The following is a 23162-nucleotide window of genomic DNA, read 5'->3' as shown; positions in this document are numbered from 1 at the left end:
CACAGCAAGCTCACAAACCATTCAGTTCAGCTAGCAAAAATACAGCTTGATGTTTATTTATTTAGTTGCCAAAAAAAAAGGATTGAAAGCAATAGAAAATCAGGAAGATAAACAAGAAATAAAAGGGCAGAGAACTTAATATCAACAATCTAAACTATATCTATCTATCTAATATATCAAAAAGGCACAGAACTTCCTAATATGGAAACAATACAGTGTATGATTAGCATGACAGCCCCAATGGGAGTTGTCTTTGGTCATTCCAGATTTTTTTTAAATTTAATATTTTACTACTTTTAAAATCATTTATTTATTAAATTTTTATGCTGTCCATCTTCCCTGGGCATCTCGCAAGTTATAAAATAAATTTAAAAATAATTAAAATATTAAAATAAAATAATGACAGAGAAACGGGGGGGGGGAGCCAGAAAGATAAAAATACATGCATTGACAAAAAAGTGTTTTTTTTTTAAAAAAAATGAAAAATGCAACAAAGAAAAAAAGACATAATATATTATTACTGTAAAAAGTTATGATTATTAATGCAATTATCATTCAAGTACAAAGAGCAGTGGTGATGCAATGGTTAGAATGCAGTATTGCAGGCTAACTCAGCCCACAGTCAGAAGTTCAGTTCTGACTGGCTCAACGTTGACTCAGCCTTCCATCTTTCTAAGGTAAATTGTTGGGTGCAATATGCTAAAATTGTAAACTGCTCAGAGAATGCTGTAAAGCATTATGGAGTGGTGGTACCTAAGTCTAAGTGCTATTGTTATATGTTTCTAATACATTTATATAAGTATCATTATTTTTAACCTATTGTGTTTGGTATAAATGACTCCCATATTTCATTATATTTGTCCATACAAAGTCTATGTCCATAGGAAATCCGCTCATAGGCAAAAGTACAATCAGGTCTCCAATCCATTGAGTGAAAGGAGCCGTATATTAATCTTTTCAGTGCTGCTATATTAGTCTGAATAGAATAGAACAGAACAGAAGAAAACAGAACAGAACAGAATAGGACAGAGGAGAGGAGAGGAGAGGAGAGGAGAGGAGAGGAGAGGAGAGAGGAGAAGAGAAGAGAAGAGAAGAGGAGAAGAGAAGAGAAGAGAAGAGAAGAGAAGAGAAGAGAAGAGAAGAGAAGAGAAGAGAAGAGAAGAGAAGAGAAGAGAAGAGAAGAGAAGAGAAGAGAAGAGAATAACCGAGTTGGAAGAGACCTTGGAGGTCTTCTAGTCCAACCCCCTGCTCAGGCAGAAACTGTATACCATTTCAGAGAAATGGTTGTCCAATCTCTTCTTAAAAACTTCCAGTGTTAGAGCATTCACAACTTCTGGAGGCAGATTGTTCCACTGGTTAATTGTTCTAAATGTCAGAAATCATGGTAAGAGCATGGGATTGTGGTAAGAGCACAGGAAACCCATTTATGTTGTCCAGTTGTCAAATTCCAAGCAAGGTCAAAATAAGGTTATCATCTGAAAAATTCCAGCTTTAACTCTTCTATCTACAAATCAGTAGCAGAATAGAGATGAAAACTGGGACCTGGTGACACAACCTGAAGATTTAGGGAGAAGGCACCAAGTCTAACTTACTTATTGTTTTTTCCATGTTGCTTTCCAGTTTAATAGATTAACAACAAGTCCAAGGTCACCAAGCAAGGCTCTTTGGGGTGGATTTAGTATAATATTCTTACTTCACTTTTAAGACAATTTCTAAACCTAATATAATGAGTTATCCTCAGACAGCTAAACTAATGTAAGCAAACCAATTGTTTTCATATGCTGTCTTGAAAGTGGTCTACAATAGAAAGAAACATTGCTGCCTTCCTAAGGAATAAAGCTGGAGAAGTGGAAATAGGGCGCACTGTTTAGCCAAACACAAACACTTTTAATGCTCAACAGGGCCCGTCGATGAGATGTGCTGTGAGGTTCTAGTATGCACCCTAGTAATACTGTCATTTACGCAATATAAGATATAATGGATTCAAAGTGCTTAATCATGATTAAATTATGTATGTTTATAAAATAGTGATGGCATTTACAGGACATGACAGCACACTTGAAAGGTATTAAATTAAATTGCCAAGCTCACAGTCAATTTAACACATCTTGAACCTTTACGATAGCTTGTCTTCACCAGTGCTCTGACAAGAGAAGCATGAGGTGTTTCTTCTTCTCTCATACTTGATGTTCTCCTATTCTATTAGAATAAAAATACAGTGATTATTTTTTACAGGGGGAAAACAAGCCATAGTTGAAGAGATGAAAGATCTTTTCAAGGATCAGCAACTATCGTAAAGCCTATAAACGTGCAGGCATGACTCATTTTTAACAAAACTGAGAGGTAAAGGACAAGATCATTGTTGGAAGGCCCTGCATTTCACATATTCATTGATACCCAGAAGGAATACGAAGAGCTAGCTAAGTGGCAGAGGAGGCAAAATTATTCAAGATAATGTCTACAGCAGAGTAGCACTCTGAGCTTTAATGTAATGGTATTTAAAATAACTGTGGTAGAATTTAGTAACTTCTATTGATGGAGTTCTAACTGAGCTGCTCTCTTGCATGTACTAACTCTGGCTAGCTGTTGAATTTCTCCACTGTGACCAATTTGTTGGATATACTGTATTTTGATGTAACTCAGCTAGCCAAAGGGCAAACAGAATTCAAGGAAGCATTAGGAAAAAGAGAGTAATTGGCACATCTATGTGTATAAGATCTGCTTAAAGTATTCCAAGTATGTATATGAACATTAAAAATAAAGAAAAATGTAGTTGAATATTTTCTTAGAAAAATAATCAAAATATAAAATCTACTCAATGGCTGATTTTGAAGAAGAGTTGAAGTAAAGGATTTGATTTTTAAAACACCTGTCACTAGGAAGGCAATACTAAGATCCAAATAGGCAATTTTTTTTTACTTTCCAAAGCTACTATATTTTTCCTGCAATTTGAGACAACTGTCACCTGCAATTCACTGATGAAAAGCAACTTGATGTCGATCTGTCTCCTCCTAATAGTTTACTATTATTTCATTTCCAAAGTTGGCAAAGTTTTGCTGAGCAAGAAATAATCACATCACATGCTTTGTTCATTCTTCTAATGTAAAAACATAACCATGCAGACTAGAGCAATTCACAAGGCTCTGGAGATCAAGCAAAGTAGAAAGGCTATCAGATCTTTTTAAAAAAAATTATTGTGGGAACAATTGACTACAACAGGTTCAGAGTTGTAAAAGATATTTAAATCACTTGGAAACATGCAAAACAGAAAATACACAGTATAATCAGGGGTAGGCAACCTTGGCTCTTTTATGACTCATGGACTTCAATGCCCAGAAGTTGAAGTTGAAGTCCACGAATCATAAAAGAGCCAAGGTTGCCTACCCCTGGTATAGACAAACCATTGCAATCAGGAAAAAAAAATGAGCACAGATATGGAAATGCATATGAGGATGGCATTCTGAGATCCTATCAATTTTCATGCTTTGATATTTGTTGTTGTTGTTGTTGACTAAGATTGATCTCTTGGCCAATATGACATCAGTTTTAACAATAACAAACAACAATAAGAACAGGGATACAATTAATTAACTTTTTTTCTATTTCAGATCAATAATGGTATATTTTTATGAAGAATTAGCTTGCCCCTGGTGTGTTTTCAATGATTAATGTACATGTTTAAGCCACAGTCTTCATAAATGTTCTAGAATTAGGTGAACATTGAGATGACCAAGTCTGCTGACGTCAGATGAGGTCAGAACTAGAAACTTGAAAAGAATTAGAATTAGAAAAATAGTCATTAAAATGGCTACTTCAGTTCAGTTGGCCAATAGCCACTTTTATATCTACACAGCAAATTTTGGTTTAACCTGATATTTTTAATTATATTGTACCAGTGTTTATATGTTCTAAAAGACATGTTCTTAACTTATCAACTGATATCTTACTTGCATAAATTCACTTCATGCAATATTTATCAAAAAGCAGAAGCACCACAAAAATAGAGCTAATTGTTTTTATGCTGTTGAAGCAGTCATTTTTTCTTAAAAAATTAACTGAATACAAAAAACAATCAAACAAAAAGAAAACACAAACTTATAAAAAGAAAAAAGCTACACAAATCAACATACAAGACATATATTTACAAACATACATATATCAATATATTGACGCCATGATTTATTACAGTCATCCATAGCTGATCTATATTTATTCATCTATTTATGAAATTTATTTGCCACCCATTCTTTTCCAACTACTCTGGGCAGCTTACAGCATGACCATAAATTGACATTAATCAATTCGGTGAAATAGATGGAGCTATACAGTATGCTGTATTTCCAGTGCTGGATAGTGAAGTGCCTTTAACTGCCTGGACTGATCCCTGCAATTTTCTAGGCAACATTTTCAAAGTGATTGGCCTAAAGTCACCCAGCTGACCTCATGCTTAAGACAGTACTGGAAGTCATGGTCTTCCTAGTTTTTAGCCTGGCCTCTTAATAGATACATCTTCTCAATCATATTTTAATTTAGTAGAACATTTTATGTTCTACTAAAAATCATAGTACCTTATATGATTTAATCACACTCTTCTAATCACTATTTAAAAATATTTTATCTTGCTTTTAATATTTTTATAAATAACTCAAAGCAGAGAATATACCTTGAACAGAATAGAGCTGGAAGGGACCTTGGAGGTCATCTAGTCCAGCCCCCTGCTCAAGCAGGAGAACCTATACCCTTTCAGATTTAGCCTCTTCTTAAAACCTTCAGTAATGGAGCACCCACGACTTCTGAAGGCAAGCTGTTCCACCGGTTCCTCCTGCTATTTTCCCCACAACAATAGCCCTGTGAGTTGAGTTGGGATGAGAGACTGACTGGCCCAAGGTCACCCAGCTAACTTTCGTGCCTAAGGCAGGACTAGAACTCAGAGTCTTCTGGTTTCTACCCTAGTGCCTTAACTGGTAGATCAATCAATGCACAATCTAAAATATGCAACTAAGAAAGTGGGATACCAAACCTGTGGTGTCTAGTATCATGGATGGCACGATCACTGGGCATCCGTTCACTCTCCCGTTGGTTAAAGGCATACAGTCGATATGGATCCTCTCCGCCTTTCCATCTCCGAACACTCAGATATTTTCTTTCTTCAAATTGATCCCAAAGATCATCCCAATCAATGTCGGAATCCTGTTCGTGCATAAACATAGATTCCATAAGAAAAATAAAAAGTTGGAATTGAATGGTCATGCTATTCTTGTTTTTAATTTAAGTTAGCTTCCTTGGACAGTTTTGAGCAAAGATAGGGTGTCCCTTTTTAAAAAAAAAAACAAAAACCTAAATATTATATAATATAAATAGAACAGTTAACAACCATGTTCTTGTTCATACAGAACATCATCATTTCAAAAATAAGGTTGTGCATTTGAAAATACCTATTTTTTTCTTCAAATTAAATAAAGTACAAAGAGATTCATCTTGCATTATGAGAACCAGTTGCTGTTTTGTATTCTGGCATATGCTTGTGGTTGCAAAGCAGAATGCATTATACTGATGTTTGAGGTCAACATAACTCAGACTTAATCAGCTGAAAATCGAATGCAGGTAAATCAATTCAGGGGACATTTTGTACATAGCCACAAGCAGGATTGGGAAAGAAATCTGTTTTTGTCACATTTTATATGATACAGCCTAATTTCTACTTCCTAACCTAACTGCAGACCAGAATGTAATTGCCTTTCAGTTCTGGCATCTCCATATTTTGTGAAGATTAGGAAACATGTCACACTAAACTATATGCATTTGTGTATGTATTCTCATAATATCTTTTTTCTTTTCCTGTATTACATCCAGATTATACAACACATATACTAGAAGAAATGTAATGTGTATAAAGTAAAAGTGTAATGTATATAAAATAATTCACAAATCAGAGATATCCAGTGGGGTGGGGGGCAAACTGTGAAAACAGCATAGTGCTATTATGGTACAAGTTCCTTTCCTATCAGACATGTATCATAATGTTGTACACATGTATGAAAGGAGAAACATTTGGATCACAAAGATGTCATTCTGCATTTAATGAAAGTGATAAATCCATGGATATTTCTGTCATAAATTGATAGCAAAAGGGACTGATAATACTTTCATTTGATATTTAGAAACCAATCTAAAACATTTCAAATAGTATCTTTTTTTTAAATAGAAGGCTTCTCAGCAAACACAGTGCAACATATAAAAAAGACAGATGCAATTAGCAGCAGATGCTTTCAATCCAAAAAGTCAAAGCCATGATCTATTTATACAAGGCCAGAAACCACAGTAAAAAGAAACAGAATGTTTGCACACCATAAAGTATAAGAGACAAATCAGTTCCAGGTGATAAAAGTTCAGTTTCATGTGGCTACCAGCCAACTTGCAGAGAGAAGAGCACTTTTTATTAATTAATTAATTTATCTATAAAATTTATTGGCCACTCATCTTACCATAGGGTAACTCTGAGTGGCTTACAGTTACATATAAGCTAAAACATACACAGTTAAAAACAAATATTAAAACCAAAGACTGACGCAGCCATGTCTTTAGGCCCTTATGAAAAGATAGGAGGTTGGGGCCAACCTCATATCCGGGGGCAAGTTGTTCCAGAGGGCAACAGCAGAGAAGGCCTGGACCCCACCAGCCAGAATAATCAGGCTGACAGGACCCACAGCATACCTCCTCTGCCAGCACAAGTGGTACAGGCCAATCCCAGTGGGGTGAGATGGTCCCTCAAGTAACCTGGACCCATGCCATGAAGGGCTTTAAAGGTGCTCCCCAATACCTTGAATTGCACCCGGAAGCAGATTGGCAGCCAATGCAGCTCATGGAGCAGTAGTGTTACAGAGGCCATTCTTGGGGTCCCCAAAACTGCCCACACCACCACACTTTGCACCAGCTGTAGCTTCTGAATGCTCTTCAAGGATAGCCCCATGAAGAGCTCATTAAAGTAGTCCAGTCATGAGATGATTAGGGACTGAATGACTGAGTACATTGCTTGTACAAACCAGAGAATAAATATTAATGGTACTTCATTTCAGACCTCTATGAAGAAATACAAAGTATCACTTTGATTTCTCAGTATCTATTTATCAAATAAATGTTTCACTGTCCTTAAACTTTGGATCCAATCCAGCCTACACATTCTCTCTAGAAGCTTGCTCCTTCTAATAGCTATATTTGATTTTTCTCTTTTTTTGTTGATTGTTGAATTTACTTGATTTTCACCTGATTACTATTACCGAAATTGAGAATTTAGACTGAAAGTACACAAGAAAAACTTCCAATAAATCATGCTAAAGAATACTGTAGTCTTTTAGCTGTATTCCTGCTTTTTCCTAAGTGTCCAAGCCATAGGCCCTATGCTCACATTCCCAGCAGCAGCAAATAGCCCGAGCCTGCAAAGATGAAGTGAAGAAAGCCAAGGCTCAAAATGAACTAAGGCTTGCGACCAAAGTCAAAAATAACAAAAAAAGCTTCTTTCAACATGTAAAAAACAAGAAAAAAGTGAAGGAAATGATTGGTCCATTAGTGGGTGGAAGTGGCAAGAAGGTGACAAGCAACAGGGAGAAAGCAGAACTATTTAACTCATTTTTTGCATCTGTCTTTACACAAAGGGAAAAAACAGACCAACCTATCAAAAATAGTGCCATAAAAAACAAAACAGAAACACAAGTTAAGATAGGCAAGAAAATCGTTAGGGAGCACCTGTCCAGCCTAGATGAGTTCAAATCGCCAGGACCAGATGGATTACACCCCAGAGTTCTCAAGGAACTGGCAGATGTGATATCGGAGCCACTGAACTATATTTTTCAAAGATCCTGGAACACAGGGGAACTACCAGAGGACTGGAAAAGAGCTGATGTAGTTCCCATCCTCAAAAAAGGAAAAAAAATGGATCCAGGAAATTACAGACCTATCAGCCTGACCTCAATACCTGGGAAGATCCTGGAAAAGATAATCAAACAACGAATCAACGAACACCTAGAGGCAAACAAAGTCATTACTAAAAGCCAACATGGGTTTGTCAAAAATAGATCATGCCAGACAAATCTTATTGCATTCTTTGACCAAGTGACAAAATTAGTGGATCAGAGGAATGCTGTGGACATAATTTACTTGGACTTCAGTAAGGCATTTGATAAAGTAGATCACAACCTACTACTTGACAAGATAGAAAAATGTGGGGTAGACAGAACCACCACCAGATGGATCCGTAGCTGGCTGACCGGCCGTACTCAGCGAGTGGTCCTCAATGGAACTGCATCTATATGGAGGGAAGTGTGTAGTGGGGTGCCCCAGGGCTCTGTTCTGGGCCCAGTACTCTTCAACATCTTCATCAACGATTTGGATGAAGGGATAGATGGGGAACTCATCAAATTTGCAGACGACACCAAGCTGGCAGGAATAGCCAACACTCCAGAAGACAGGCTTCAGATACAGAAGGATCTGGACAGACTTGAACACTGGGCACTAACTAACAAAATGAAATTCAATGGTGAAAAAAGCAAGGTTCTACATTTAGGCAAGAAAAACCAAATGCACAAGTACAGCATAGGTGGCACCATGCTCAATAGTAGTAACTGTGAGAGGGACCTCGGAGTCCTAGTAGACAATCACCTAAATATGAGCCAGCAGTGTGCTGCAGCTGCCAAAAAGGCCAACACAGTGCTAGGCTGCATTAACAGAGGGATAGAATCAAGATCACGTGAAGTATTAATACCACTCTTCAATGCCTTGGTAAGGCCACACTTGGAATACTGCATCCAGTTTTGGTCACCACGATGTAAAAAAGATGTTGAGACTCTAGAAAGAGTACAGAGAAGAGCAACAAAGATGATTAGGGGACTGGAGGCTAAAACATATAAGGAACGGTTGCTAGAATTGGGTATGTCTAGTTTAACGAAGAGAAGGACAAGGGGGGACATGATAGCAGTATTCCAATATCTCAGGGGCTGCCATAAAGAAGAGGGAATTAAGCTATTTTCCAAAGCACCTGAAGGCAGGACAAGAAGCAACGGGTGGAAACTAATCAAGGAGAGAAGCAACCTAGAACTAAGGAGAAACTTCCTGACAGTGAGAACAATTAATCAGTGGAACAGCTTGCCTCCAGAAGCAGTAAATGCTCCAACACTGGAAGTTTTTAAGAAGAGACTGGACAGCCATTTGTCCGAAATGGTGTAGGGTTTCCTGCCCGAGCAGGGGGTTGGACTAGATGACCTCCAAGGTCCCTTCCAACTTTACTACTACTACTACTACTACTACTACTACTACTACTACTACTACTACTATTATTATTATTATTATTATTATTATTATTATTATTATTATTATGTCATACTTATCCACTGAACAAACTGGCCTTTTGCTTAGAATCAAGTGAATACAATGTTTTTATCTCTGTTTTAATAAAGCACATACCATATGCCCCAAATATCATTATGGAAACACAACATCTTTGATTTCAATTTGTTTCTACTATGGACAGAAACAGAATTATTATAGAATTATTTTGATACCCCAAAAAGTCACCTTACTAATAATTGAGCTTTCATTTATTATTACCTTTTGCCTGATACTGATATCAAACAATTTTATTTCATAATTGATTTTATTCACAGCACATTTTATGTAACAAAAGAAAGGGAGTGAGAAAATGATGGCACCAATAAATAAATCGTCCATGTCCCAGTGATTCATCTGCATTCATGGGCTGGTTTAAATACTATAAAATACTGTAATTTAATAATAATTAGCTAGATCCCACTACAGTTTAATTTAAAAAAAAAACAACTTCCTTTACAAATACCACAAATGCAGAGTTAGATATTGAAACATATGTGTGATTACCCTTATCTCCATGCTTGCAGATTGTATTTAATTATTTTTCAGATGAATTTTTATTACATTCTACCAAAGCCATGCTGATTATCAATCTGTGATCCACTTAACAGCCTCTTCTTCAAAAACCTCATTGAAATAATTAGAACTCATAGAAACCATCCATTGAGTCACCAAGAGTTGAAGTGACTGAGTCCCTACACAATTACTCCCAGAAAACCAACAATATTAAAGGAACACAGAAGCAGATATGATCTTAAGAACTTCAGGATCAATCCCCACTTAATCATGAACTTCTCCCTTTTTGATTGATCCCTTTTTCCTGAAACAGCCCCTCAAGTACTAGAAGATTGCTATCAGGTCTCCCTTAAGCCTCCTTTTCATTAGACTAAACTTACTTAGTTCCTTTAGGCATTCATCCTAATATTTAGCCTCTACATCCCTTATTATCTTTGTTGCTCTTCTCTGAACTCTTTCTAGAGCCTCATCATCTTTTTTTACTGTGGTGAACAGAACTGGATGCAGTATTTCAAGTATGGCCTCATTAATTCTGTATAGAGCAATACTATCATTTCCCATGATCTTAATTCCATTCCTTTGTTAATGCAGCTAGGACTAAGTTAGCCTTTTTGGCAGCTGCTGACATTGCTGACTTATACTTAAATGGTAGGCCACCAAGACATCTGTATCCTTTTTACGGTCAGTACTGTTGAGCCATGTACTGCCTTTTCTTTACCTGTGCATTTTGTTTTGATAGACCTGTGAACTGCATCTGGTTGGACAGGGCTCAATCCCTCAAGTCTGTCATGATACTTCTGAATCTTGAATCTATCTTCTAAAGCAGGGGTGTCAAACTGCTGGCCAGTGGGCCGAATACGTCACACCAAAACCGTGCCCACCTCATTGCCAGCAATGAGAAAAAAGATGTGATACATTGCAATACATCACGTGACATCGCCAGTTTGACACCCGTGTTCTAAAGTGTAATCAATTCCCCTCCCGCCCCCAGCTTGGTGTCATCTGCAAATTTGATGAGCATTCCTTCAATCTCCTCATCTAGGTTATTTATGAAGATTTTGAAGAGTATTGGGCCTAAGGCAGAACCTTGCTCAAGTTCAGCTGAGCATGCATGTGCAAGTGCAAGAGCAATGGCCCACTGCTCGTGTAAGTCGAGTGGTGTGTGCATGTGCACACTGGCTCACTGGTCATGTAGCCCCGTTCTGAATAGGCCCTAGCCCAGTAGTGGGTCACAGTTCAGGGGTTGGGGACTCCTGCTCTAGGATTTCCATCCATAGAATCCTTCCTACTCTCTCTCTTAGTTTGTTGAAGTCAACTCTCTTAAAGTTTAAAACATTAAACTGACTTTGTTCAGTTACCTATATCTGTATGGTGAATTGTAGTATGACATGGTCACTCTCCTCTGAAGTTCTCCTCCCTCAACCATGTCATCCCTATTAGTTAGAATTAAGTCCAGTATAGTTGACCCTCTAGTTCCTTCCTTTATCTTTTGGAGGATAAAATTATCAGCTAGTTTATCAGGAACCTGTTCAATTTCCCATTCACTGCAGACTTTGTTCCCCAGTTGATTTCAGGGTAGTTAAAGTTCCCCATTACTACAGCGATGTGTTTCTTTCACACTTCAGGTAACTAATTTGCAAAAGGTCCATCTATTTCTAGTGTTTGGTTGGATGGTGTATAGTACACATCTATAGCAATACCATTGCTTTTGCCCCTAATATTCACCCAAATTCTTTCAAGAATGCTCATCCTTGCTATCCTCTATTTCGGTACAGCTATAGTAATTCTTTATATATAGTGCAACTCCTCTTCTTCTTATGCTGAGTTTGTTTCTTTTAAACAAATTATATCCTTCTAATAGTATATTCCAATCATGGGTTCCATTCCAGCAAGTTTCAGTAATAGCAACAATATAATACCTGCCCTTATGTTCTAGGACTTCAAGTTTGTTCTCCATACTTTGAGCATTAGTGTACAGGCACCCCATGAACTCCATGGTCAAGTAGGGACTTGAAACAGAGACTCCCCAATCCATGTCTGATATTTTAACTTCTGTGTTACCCTGGCTCTGTGTACGCATTACTGTTTTCAAGGAGAAGCAGAGCCACAGTTGCACTGATAGCCTCAAGTCAGCTTTACTTTCTCCTGTATGAGTAACAATGAGTGGCTACCAATTGTTCCTCCTAAAAGAAAAAGCAAATTACTGCATTTGGATCCTAGACTGAGAAAAGAACAAAATACTCTTATTTTATAAGGAAGGCCAGCCTATTCCACATATATTCATTGTTATTGTTGTTTTTGTTTGCGAAGTCGTGTCCGACCCATTGCGACCCCATGGACAACATCCTAGTAATTCACATCTCACTAATAAAACTAAAAAAAATACTCATCAGGTCTAGAACAGCAATATTTCTTGTTTATATATAGCTACTGTAATAGGCATGCCTGGGAGTTTTCATCTAGGATGTGGCTTGATTACTTCATATTTGTCCAGCTTTTATATCTTAACTTTATTACCAGCAATTTTGCAAAAGGCAGAAAAGCAATGACTTGTTTTCATATCCTAAGGCAAGTTTGTAATAGAAGGGATCATTTTTTTGACTCACAGATTGAGCACATTTGACAGGGAGAATAAATATGAACTGTCACTATGTCATCTTTTTCAGGTCTTCATTCTTACATCTTCCTAATTACCTCTACTATAGTTGCAGATGAAAATAATCTTCAAACTAGAAATCAGGAGTTGATATTAACTTGGACCAATGGTTCTAAATTGACCCACTGTCTGGATTCACCCCACCCCATTAATAATGTTATTAAAGTCATTTACTTTTTAGGCCACTCCACTCTATTGGGATATTTATTGCAGGAGAGGACCAGGCTGGGCTCAAGGGAGGGGAGGGGTCCAACGCTTCATAAGTCCCTGCCCTGCCTGCAAGAGATCTAGGTCCCGCCCACCTTGAATGTCTCTCTTATCTCCCACTCATTTCTCTTAATGTCCAGTCAGATCTTTGTAGAGAATTTAAGACTGCAATAAATCTTTTTACTCATTTGAACTGCCTGAATCACCTGATAATTCCCCAGTGCTTGACATTAATCTGACCAATTAAGGGAAATGAATGGGAAATAAGAGAGGCATTCCAGTTGGGCTGGACTCTTTTGTGGGTATGCAGGGACTCGTGACTTATGACGGGGCTCAGCCTGGTTATCTCCTACATTTCTAAGCAGAAGGATTACCTGCAATTTATCTGCTAGCCTTTGGTAATATTCTGTAATTGAATGAGTTAATTCTTGTTTTAACACACAATTTAAAATCACAATTTATCAGTGAAGTAGAAAAAACAAGATGAGCTGCATCAAGTGAACCCTGAAAATGTTTAAGGTTCACAGAATTTATGAAACCTGTAGACAGACCTCAGACCCAATATTTTTTTCAAGCAACTGTCAGAACAAAACTAAAACATTTATTTTAAAGTGGGCACGATCCTGCCAAAGGTAAACACATTATATTTCAATTTATTTTAATAACAAAGTTAAATGTGGCTTAATTCCCATTAATCAATTCAGTTTCCAAATGCTTAACTTGGAATAAATTGTAACTAATCATTTACCATATATTTCAATTGTCTTGTTAATGTTGTTATTTGCAGTGTACTACTTTGGGAAGTATGTTGACCAGCATTTGCTACAAAGATTGAATATAAACTTTACAAGGAAAAATAAATAAAAACACATCTATTTAGAAGAGCAAATACTTCTAGCTGGTATGCCAAAGGAAAGATCAAAATTCATACAAAGATTTAAACTAACACACCAATCATATACAGGCTTGATGAATTACTCAACCTTTCTGAAGGGCAAAATATAAGAAAAATATGTATAAGTAAGAAAAAACACAAATCACTTATTTAATGTATTTATTAAGTTTATATCTTGCCTTTATCCAGTTCACAGACACACCACATTCCCTTTTCCAGTTTTTTCTTACAACCACAACTCTATGTGATAAGTTCTTCCAAGCCACTCTTGAATTTAGGTTTTTATGTTCCTAGTCCAATGCCTTAACTACTAAACCACATATGATATTCCTAAATGTACATTTCAACTTACTGCCTCTCTCAAGTAACTTACAGGTTAATCTCCACAGAATAATTTGATGGAATAGAAGAACTAACTCAATATAGGAGTTTGTATTCAATGACTTTCGGATAACCCAGCAAATTGCTATGATTGGCTTGAACTCATAATTGTCATTCAAACCAGCAGACAGCTTAACTGGTCCCTGACTACTGATATTGGGAAAGGTACAATTATATATTGAAGTGAGTAATCCTTTCTCTCCAGGATAGCAGATCAGTTATGGATTACTGGATAAGATCTTCATTATAACATTTCCACCATGTATTATGTCTTCTTTCTCTCACGTTGAAGTCTGCCTGGGGACTTATTTAACTGCTGTGCAGAAATCCAAATGTAATTTAAGATAATCTATCTCATGTTAAATTCCATATTAGCATGCACCAGAGAAGGATCAAACCAATATTCTATTTCCCTTTTTATTGTCTTCTACACAGTTCTTCTCTCAATGTATTAATTTTCTCTCATGTATTTTCAATACTTTTTTTCATAGAAACCAGACCATTTTTTCAATGTTGCAGTTTAATAAGTAGTATTAATTATGCAAAGCAGTGAATTAATAAGGAATTTGGGGAATCAGGAACAGCCTCAATAAGGGAGAAGGGAAATCTTTACCATTCCAAAGGAACAATCAGTTTCACCAGCTGTCAGAATTAAAATAAAAATACATTTTGCAATAACTCATTTATCTACAAAGTCAAATTAAACAACAAGTCAAGGAGATTTTGCCACTCAAAATTAATCATTTTGGACAGTAATATTACATTTCTGTTCAAAACTTAAAACTACGCTTTGTATTAAAGAATATGATGTGTTCATACAGCCAAATACAATAGCTCTCATTATCTTCAAATGGGAGAATTCACAATATCAATAGACCACAAGAATAGACTACAATAGATTTTAAGCAAAGATCTTAATATGACTATGAGAGTTCTAGTTTATCCCACGCTCAAACCTACATAAAGAAAAAACAATTTTTACTTTCCCAGGACTGAGTGTTATTCTTCTCTAAATGGTTCGTCCATTTCTTCTTCTAGGTCAGTGATGGCGAACCTTTTAGAGACCGAGTGCCCAAACTGCAACCCAAAACCCACTTATGCATTGTCGGGTGCCAGCTGGGTGTGGCCCATTGGCTGAGTGTGGCCAATTGGGTGGGTGTGGCTGCGGTGGTAACGGCTTACTGGGTGGGACTAAAAAGTTCAATCAATCAATTCCAACTTTGCAAGGTCTTTTTTTTCCTCGCGAGAAGTTGAAATTGACTGATTGAACTTTTTTTTTTTTTTTTGAACACAGCGGCGGAGGCCTAAAGCGAAAAGGTTTTATAAAACCCAGCTGAAGGCCTAGGACTGGGGCGACAGCGTGCGTGCCCACCACAGAGAGGGCTCTGAGTGCCGCCTCTGGCACCCATGCCATAGGTTCGCCACCACTGTCCTAGGTTATCTTTTTTATTAACTTAAAAGGTTATGCCTTTTAAAACTTATATCTCATAAACATTTAAGGATGTTCATGTGCTTGTACAGTTGTACACATAAGGAATTATATCTCACTAGTAACTCAGAAATTAAATATAAGCAGTTTAACATTTTACAAGCTGGATACTGGACAATTGCGGAGATTCAACAATATTGCAAAACATTTTTAGCCAGAACAATAAAGTTGAAGATATCTAAAGTAATGTATGTATTAATCACATTTATATCTTCCCAAAAATATAAATTGACTCTAAAGGTGCACAAAATAGAACAAACAATACATGGTAATAAAAATCAGAAAAAGTTTCAATCATAAAGGAATGGATGGAGAAACGCACTTGTAGACTTGGAAGAATCTCTTAATATAACCTTAAAATAAAGAAGAAATAGCTTATCTGGCCATGCTCCCGGTCTGGTCTATCTCACAAGGCTGACAACTATCTTGCTAGTCTCAAAATACATTTCTCCCCTTATCCCCTTTTAAACCCAAGGAACTAGGGAAGATCCCTTACCCTACTTACATTCTTACTGCAGGTTGAGTTCCCTTATATGACCATTTCCTTGACTGTATCTTTTCTTCCTGTCTCCTAATGTCATTCCCATATACCATTACAGTCTTGACATACAAGTCAGTGACTGGAATGATCAGTGTTATCTAAAACTTGATTGATAATCTGCTTCCTTTAAGCCACTTTGTAGTTGGAGCTGAACCAGTATCTCAACAATTTTTGTCAAAAAAGAAAGGTTGAACACTGGGTAGTAGTTGCCAACACATGTATATCCAAAGAAGGCTTCCCCATGAGAGACGAACCATCATTCACAACCTCACAGATTCAGGGAGGAACCTACACCGACCCATACAAAAAACCCCAGGAGGATATCCTAGAGTACACTTTATATATTCAAAGGTAGCAGGTACAAAACAGATCTAGATGATAAAGTAAAATCACCACCCAGCGCCCTGCCCAATCACTACCCAACACCCTGCACAAGTGGAGAGAAAATCTGAGCAACTTTACTGGCAAAATGGTGAGCAACTTGGTCACAGTAGCCAGAGGCAAACTCCAAAGGATAGCTCTTGCTCAAAAGCAAAATAGCCACCTGGAAAAGACAACAAATAACAACAACAACAACAACAACAACAAGAATAGTAATAAAAGTTGGAAGGGTCCTTGAAGGTCATCTAGTCCAACCCCCTGCTCAGGCAGGAAACCCTATACCATTTCAGAGAAATGGCTGTCCAGTCTTTTCTCAAAAACTTCCGGTGTTGGAGCATTCACAGTTTCTGGAGGCAGATTGTTCCACTAATTAATTGTTCTAACTATCACGAAATTTCTCCTTAGTTCTAGGTTGCTTCTTTCTTTGGTTAGTTTCCATTTATTGCTTCTTGTTCTGCCTTCATGTACTTTGGAGAATAGCTGGACTCCCTCTTTTTTGTGGCAACCCCTGAGATATTGGAATACTGCTATCATGTCATCCCTCATCCTTCTCTTCATTAAACCAGATATACCCAATTCTAGCAACCGTTCCTTATATGTTTTAGCCTCCAGTCCCCTAATCATATTTGTTGCTCTTCTCTGTACTCTTTCTAGAGTATCAACTTCTTTTTTTACATCATGATGACCAAAACTGTATGCAGTATTCCAAGTGTGGCCTTACCAAGTCATTATAAAGTTGCATTAATGTTCTACGTGATCTTGATTCTATCCCTCTGTTAATGCAGCCCAGCACTGTGTTGGCTTTTTTGGCAGCTGCAGCACACTGCCAGCTCATATTTAAGTGATTGTCCACTAGGACTTTGAGATCCCTCCACAATTACTTCTATTGAGCAAGGTATCACCTATACTATACCTATGCATTTGGTTTTTCTTGCCTAAATGTAGAACCTTACTTTTTTCACCATTGAATTTCATTTTGTTAGATAGCGCCCAGTGTTCAAGTCTGTCACGATCCTCCTGTATCTTAAGCCTGTCTTCTGGAGTGTTGGCTATTCCTGTCAGCTTGCTATCATTGCAAATTTGATGAGTTTCCATCTATCCCCTCATTCAAATCATTGATGAAGATGTTGAAGAGCCACCGGACAACCCCCTGCCAACAAGAGAAGAAGTAAGAATACTTTGATCTTCTTATCACCCCATAGGTTAGGTTTGAACATAAGCTTACATTCTTGTTCAGTCAAATTCTGTCTTCATTCTCCTCCACCTATATTTTCATATCCTTTGAAGCACTTAGGCATTGTTGAATATTCAATTTAGAGATCCCATCTACTTAAAACTGTCTAACAGCAATAATGTTTTCAAACAAGGAGACAAATGAAAACACAATAGAGCTATCACTCATAAATAAGCCTCGGAAGACAAAGTTTGGGTTTCATATTAATTCAATGTCTTCACTTTAAAAAAATGTTAATCTTACAGGAATTCTGCTTGGGTAATATCTGCTTATAAATTTACTTATGAATCTTCACTCTGTGTATGTGTATCAGAGAACCAGGGCAAGATCATCTCAGGTCATACCAATACTGAGTCTAGCTTTAAAAAGCTCTCTGCAAACACTCATAAACAGAATGTAAGAACTATATCCTTCTTCAAACTAACACGTCTTTCAGATAAACTTATGCCTCACTGCATGCACCTATTCCCAGATGTTGTCAGCAGAGACAACACATGTCAGATGCACATTACATCTCTCGGATTGGTACTAAAATTCAATACAGGCAAGGCTTTAAAACAATAAACTACAGAGCTTTGCTACCTCTTGTTATAAATAAGAAATTTATTACTATGGGAGCAACATTTCTCTGCAGCCATTATTATGTGCACATGCTTTATTTTTTCTGTAGAAAATCAGTTCAGCTTTATGGGGATGTATTCATGGAGAAAAATTAAGTCAGCTGGTGAAATTAAATGTGTGAATGTAGCAATCACATAAAAGTCAGCTGTAATTTCCTTGATTGTGAGATAGCATTTTGAGAAGAGAAGTATATGCACACCACAAAAGCATTTTATGTGAATTTAATATTGATTGCAAGTTGCTTGGGTACTAATCTATTCATCTGTTCATTTTGCATATGTGTCTATCAATCAGTAGTAATAGCAGAAGCAGCGGTAGTAGTGATGTTGCTAGTTGCACATATAAAATCACATAACTGTAGAGTTGAAAAGAACCATAAGCATTATCCAATCCAACCCTCTGTAGTGGACAAGAAAATCATCCATGAGAAGTAACTGTCTACCCTCTCATTATAAATATCTGCAAATGATGAACCCACATCCACCATAGATTGACTGTCCCCCAAAATTGAACAGATCTTATTATTGGGAAGTTTCCCCTTATATTTAAATTAAACCTAGCTGGCTACATTTTATATCCATTATTTCAGATTCTAGTTTCTGCAGCAATGGAAAAATAGGTCCTGACCACATTTATTTATTCATTCATCATATTTATATGGCCACCCATTTCACAAGCAAGAAACTCTGGATAGCATACAACAAAGCTAAAAACAATACATACTAACAAATATATCTTCCCTGTAGCTTTCTTATCCTTTGAGACAGTTGATATCTGTCAGGCAAGTAAAGTGCTGAGGTACCTGGTGACATTTGCAGACAATAAATGATAAAACCCTGAACAGAATTTGAACAGATTATTTTTGTAAGAGCTATTCTGACATAACCAACCATAACAGAGAACCATAGCCCCTGAAGTCCCCATTCCAAAGCACTTTTTACATTAAATCAGGAACACTGTTGACTTCTTGTGTTCTCTTATATAGCACATAGTCATCTGAGATACAGGAGAACACTACTTCATGAGTAAACTAGATTCACTTTACCAAAGTTGAGGATAGGCTAGTCATGTACACTGACATAACTGAACATTTTTTCCTATCTCATATGGGTTTCAGATCACTTTGAGTTATAAAACACACTGATCCTACATACTTATTGATGTGATAACCATCCCCCCTTTTTATATGGCTCTGGTTTATAAGATGGAAACCCCAAAAACCCACATGGACATGTTTTCAAGGGAAAAAATATATTTCCATCTGCCATCAAATATTTTTCCCTCAAAGTAAATATTTTCCTTGATGAAACGCATGTAATGAACATAGATACACATTGATTTCACAGCAAACTTGCTTATCAAACATCAAACTTACATCAGAAACAGCTCCACATGTAACTGTCCTTGAAGACCACTCAGAAGAATACTTGGAAGCTATAGCTCAGTGATTCTCAACCTTTCTAATGATGTGACCCCATAATACAGTTCCCCATGTTGTGGTGATCCCCATGTGGGTGTGGCCACCAATAAGAGGGAGTAAGACAGCTAGGGAAAAGGGAAAAAAATGGCGGACAGCATGGTTTGGTGACCCCCGTGAAATGGTCATTCGACCCCAAATGGGGTCCCAACCCACAGGTTGAGAACCACTCCTATAGCTGCTCCAGAATGCAGCAGCATGGATACCGGTGCGTGTGCCTCAGTATGCCCTTCTCCCCACCCGAGAGGAGGTTAGCCTCATCACTCCTGAGCTCTCAAAAGTCCCTCAAGACATAGTTATGCCAGCAGGCCTGAGAACCCCAGGGGACAAGTGAATTAGTGAAGTGGATCCTTTATTACAAGGGTCCCCAAACCCCAGCCCGTGAACCGGTACTGGGCCATGACATGCCAGCAACCGGTCCACACAAACAAGCAAAGCCCCATCCATGGAGTGTAGGCAGCACACAAAACCACGCACTCTCCGATCCACGGAAAAACCTTTCTCCACAGAACCAGTCCCTGGTGCCCAAAAGGTTGGGGACCTCTGCTTTATTAATATTCCCCCGGCTATTATTTTCTTTTTTAATTTAGTTTTGCTTTAATAGTTTTTAATGCTTTTAAATAATTATTATACGATGGTTTTAGGTAATGTTTTATATTTATTATTTTACTGGATTGTTGTACACTGCCTAGAGTCATTTACCATGACATGAGTGGCTACATAAATTTGACTAATAAATGCACACACACACACACACACACACACACACACACACACACACACACAATACTGAACCTATTGCCTGGAGAAGCTAAAACTCATAATGATATAGTTCATCTGATGACCAAGGAAATTTGTATTTGATCATTTCTTCAATGAAAAATACAGCAATGCATTCAAAAAAATAACAATTTTCCTCAACAAGAAGAGAAAAAACAAAGTAAAGGATACATCAGACTGTCAGATTTGCTATAATATGAAAAATAATTAACAGTAAGCCCCTTAGGAATCCATTAAACAGAACAAAATAAAGATTTAATGGTATAAGATTTATTATTTCACAATAGAAGTCAGCACAGCTGAATCAGAAATTAATTTGGTGGACTGAACCCAGTTCCCTTTTCTGTGATCTCCTTTTCCCTCTTCCCTTAATTAAAAGTAAGAAGTGTTGCTTTACCGGATAAATACACAATGTGTTTTCATTTTTCACTGGAAAAATGAAAACACATTGCCTAATGTTGCCATCTGTGTACTAAGTCACACACCCATCCCTTCAAAAGTGACTCCATTTTGACACAGGATTTTTGACATCCTCCCCCAGTGGTGAAGAAGCTCAGCGAGCAGATGCTTCTTCCTTTACCAATGCACTAAGTAGCTTCCGTAGAAGCACCTGTGGTTTAAACTAGAAACAAATAGGAAAAAGAACAGAAAGTCTCACGCTGTGACAGCCCATTAAAATTGAATTGTTCTCATATCAGTGACATACATCTGTGTCTGCCTCTTAAATCAAGACTTAGAAAGAAACAGAGGGTGGGGGGGAAGAGCAGGTCATTAGCAATAAAGACTACAATTTTCTGGCAATTGTTAATGCTTTGTTTATATGGGTTACTACAAATATGACATTTTAATGGCACAGTAATTGTGTGATTACAGTGCAACAAAATTGCGATAGCAAGAATGGAGCAGGTCGTAGCAGTGCCTGTTGGGGTTCTTTAGTTTTCCCTAAGCCTGCAGACAGATAAATGTAGAATTTCCATTGGGATTGTCCAACCAAGGAATACTTGGGCTAATGAATGTCTACTTTTACACAATATTGTCATCAAGTTCCTTAGTTAGTCATATATGCCACAGACAGACGTCAAATCTTTTCCTCATGTTACCCCCTGATGGTTTAGGGTTTGTTCATATTACGCCTGAAAACTGGACAGTATCTAGAACTGTCCATTCTTATATTTAAGTATTAGTCTAGAAATCAAGATAAGACAGGGCCTGAAATATCTTCTCTTAATTTCACAGAGAAATTCATATACCTTTCCAAATTGAATTTGTCTGAATATTATAATGCAGTTCCATTAAAATAGATGTAAAAATGTGTATGTTAGGAACTAAAAAACACAAAATGCACATATTAAATTCAGCACTATCATTTTTAAAATGTATTTGTTCAGGAAATTGCTTACAAAAATGCATACATTTACCATAATTGAAAGGTTTTCATGTCACTGCCCACACTAATGTTGTCAGCGCTGCATGAGTCCTTAAGAATTCTTCAAAAAAAAAAGAAGTATGGTTACCATTTCTAAAAACATTGCTCACCCCAGTGTAAAGGGAAGAGTAATGCTTTCTCTGGTTTCATTGGTGCATTTCTCAGGCCAGTCAGGTATCATTCACAGATCTTAATATCTTAGTGCTAGAAGCATAAATTATATCTTTGAGTGTGCATTATCCATTTCATAAGCCATTATGAGTTGTAGAAAGAAAATATGGAAATGTTGGTGATTTAGCTATTAAACATTCTTAAGTACAGATGTCTGAAACAAAGTCAGATTTTATGTATATGTGATTTTATAAAGACAGAGTATGTATGTGTATGTGTATATGTATGTGTATATGTATATGTGGTGTATGCATTTAATTTTGTTATTAAATGTGATCCATATATACATGTGCTGCATCTATACACTGACATAAGTTACTTAGATAATTGGTTATAGAACTGTAGTCATAGACACAACACCTCTTCTTGCCATCATGGATTTGGTTCACAAATGTGATCACACGTCTGGCATCAGTGTGAATGTTTTGCAAATTATGCTGCCATTCATCAGGAAAATAATCTTAAAGTTCTACCTGTCAGAAGAGCCCTATAAAGCAAAGTCCTTCATCAGCCTTTAGAGAAAGTAATTTATCTTGTGAAACATAATGTAGCAAACTATATTCTAAAAATTACTTCAAACTCTCCTACATTGATTTCCCTCTTGCTCTTTAATTGATTCCACATTTCTCCAATTATTTCAGAGTGTATTCTCATGCACTTGAGAATGACCAGTGTTGAGTCCTTCGCGAAAGGCAAGACACGAGAAGCAGTTGTAGTTCTCAGGTTTTCTTTTATTCTGTGTTCAGGTTACAGATGAAGGCTTCAGCAACTGCCCAAAAGCTCCCAGCCTCTTATATAGGCATTTCCCGGGTCAATGTGTTACTTTTCCCGTGCCAGCACCCGCGCATGCGCACAGGCGCTGGCGACAGCCTGTCTGGTCCCGGGCAGCTTGCACCTGCCCGGGACTGCCTGCAAACGCCCCGAGCCCGTTTGCAAGGCTCGGGACATAACAACCAGACTTACACATATACATACATAGAAGCACCATCTTTTGTCTATCAATACACTG

General features: G+C 37.3%; 1 protein-coding gene across 1 annotated transcript in view; it reads right to left on the bottom strand.

Annotated features, from left to right (window-relative positions):
* Positions 1–23162, bottom strand: part of GALNT14 (polypeptide N-acetylgalactosaminyltransferase 14) — a 336775-nt gene that overhangs the window by 168951 nt on the left and 144662 nt on the right. Inside the window, exon 2 of the mRNA XM_039346512.1 lies at positions 5021–5190. Coding sequence (XP_039202446.1) covers positions 5021–5190 — 170 coding nt within the window. The remainder of the gene's footprint in view (positions 1–5020; positions 5191–23162) is intronic.

The sequence above is a fragment of the Crotalus tigris genome, unplaced genomic scaffold, assembly GCF_016545835.1.
Source record: "Crotalus tigris isolate CLP2741 ecotype Arizona unplaced genomic scaffold, ASM1654583v1 scf7180000018001.1161693, whole genome shotgun sequence".
NCBI classification, from domain to species: Eukaryota; Metazoa; Chordata; class Lepidosauria; order Squamata; family Viperidae; genus Crotalus; species Crotalus tigris.
Note: the sequence above shows the minus strand (reverse complement) of the source record. Positions and strands in the feature narration are given on the sequence as shown.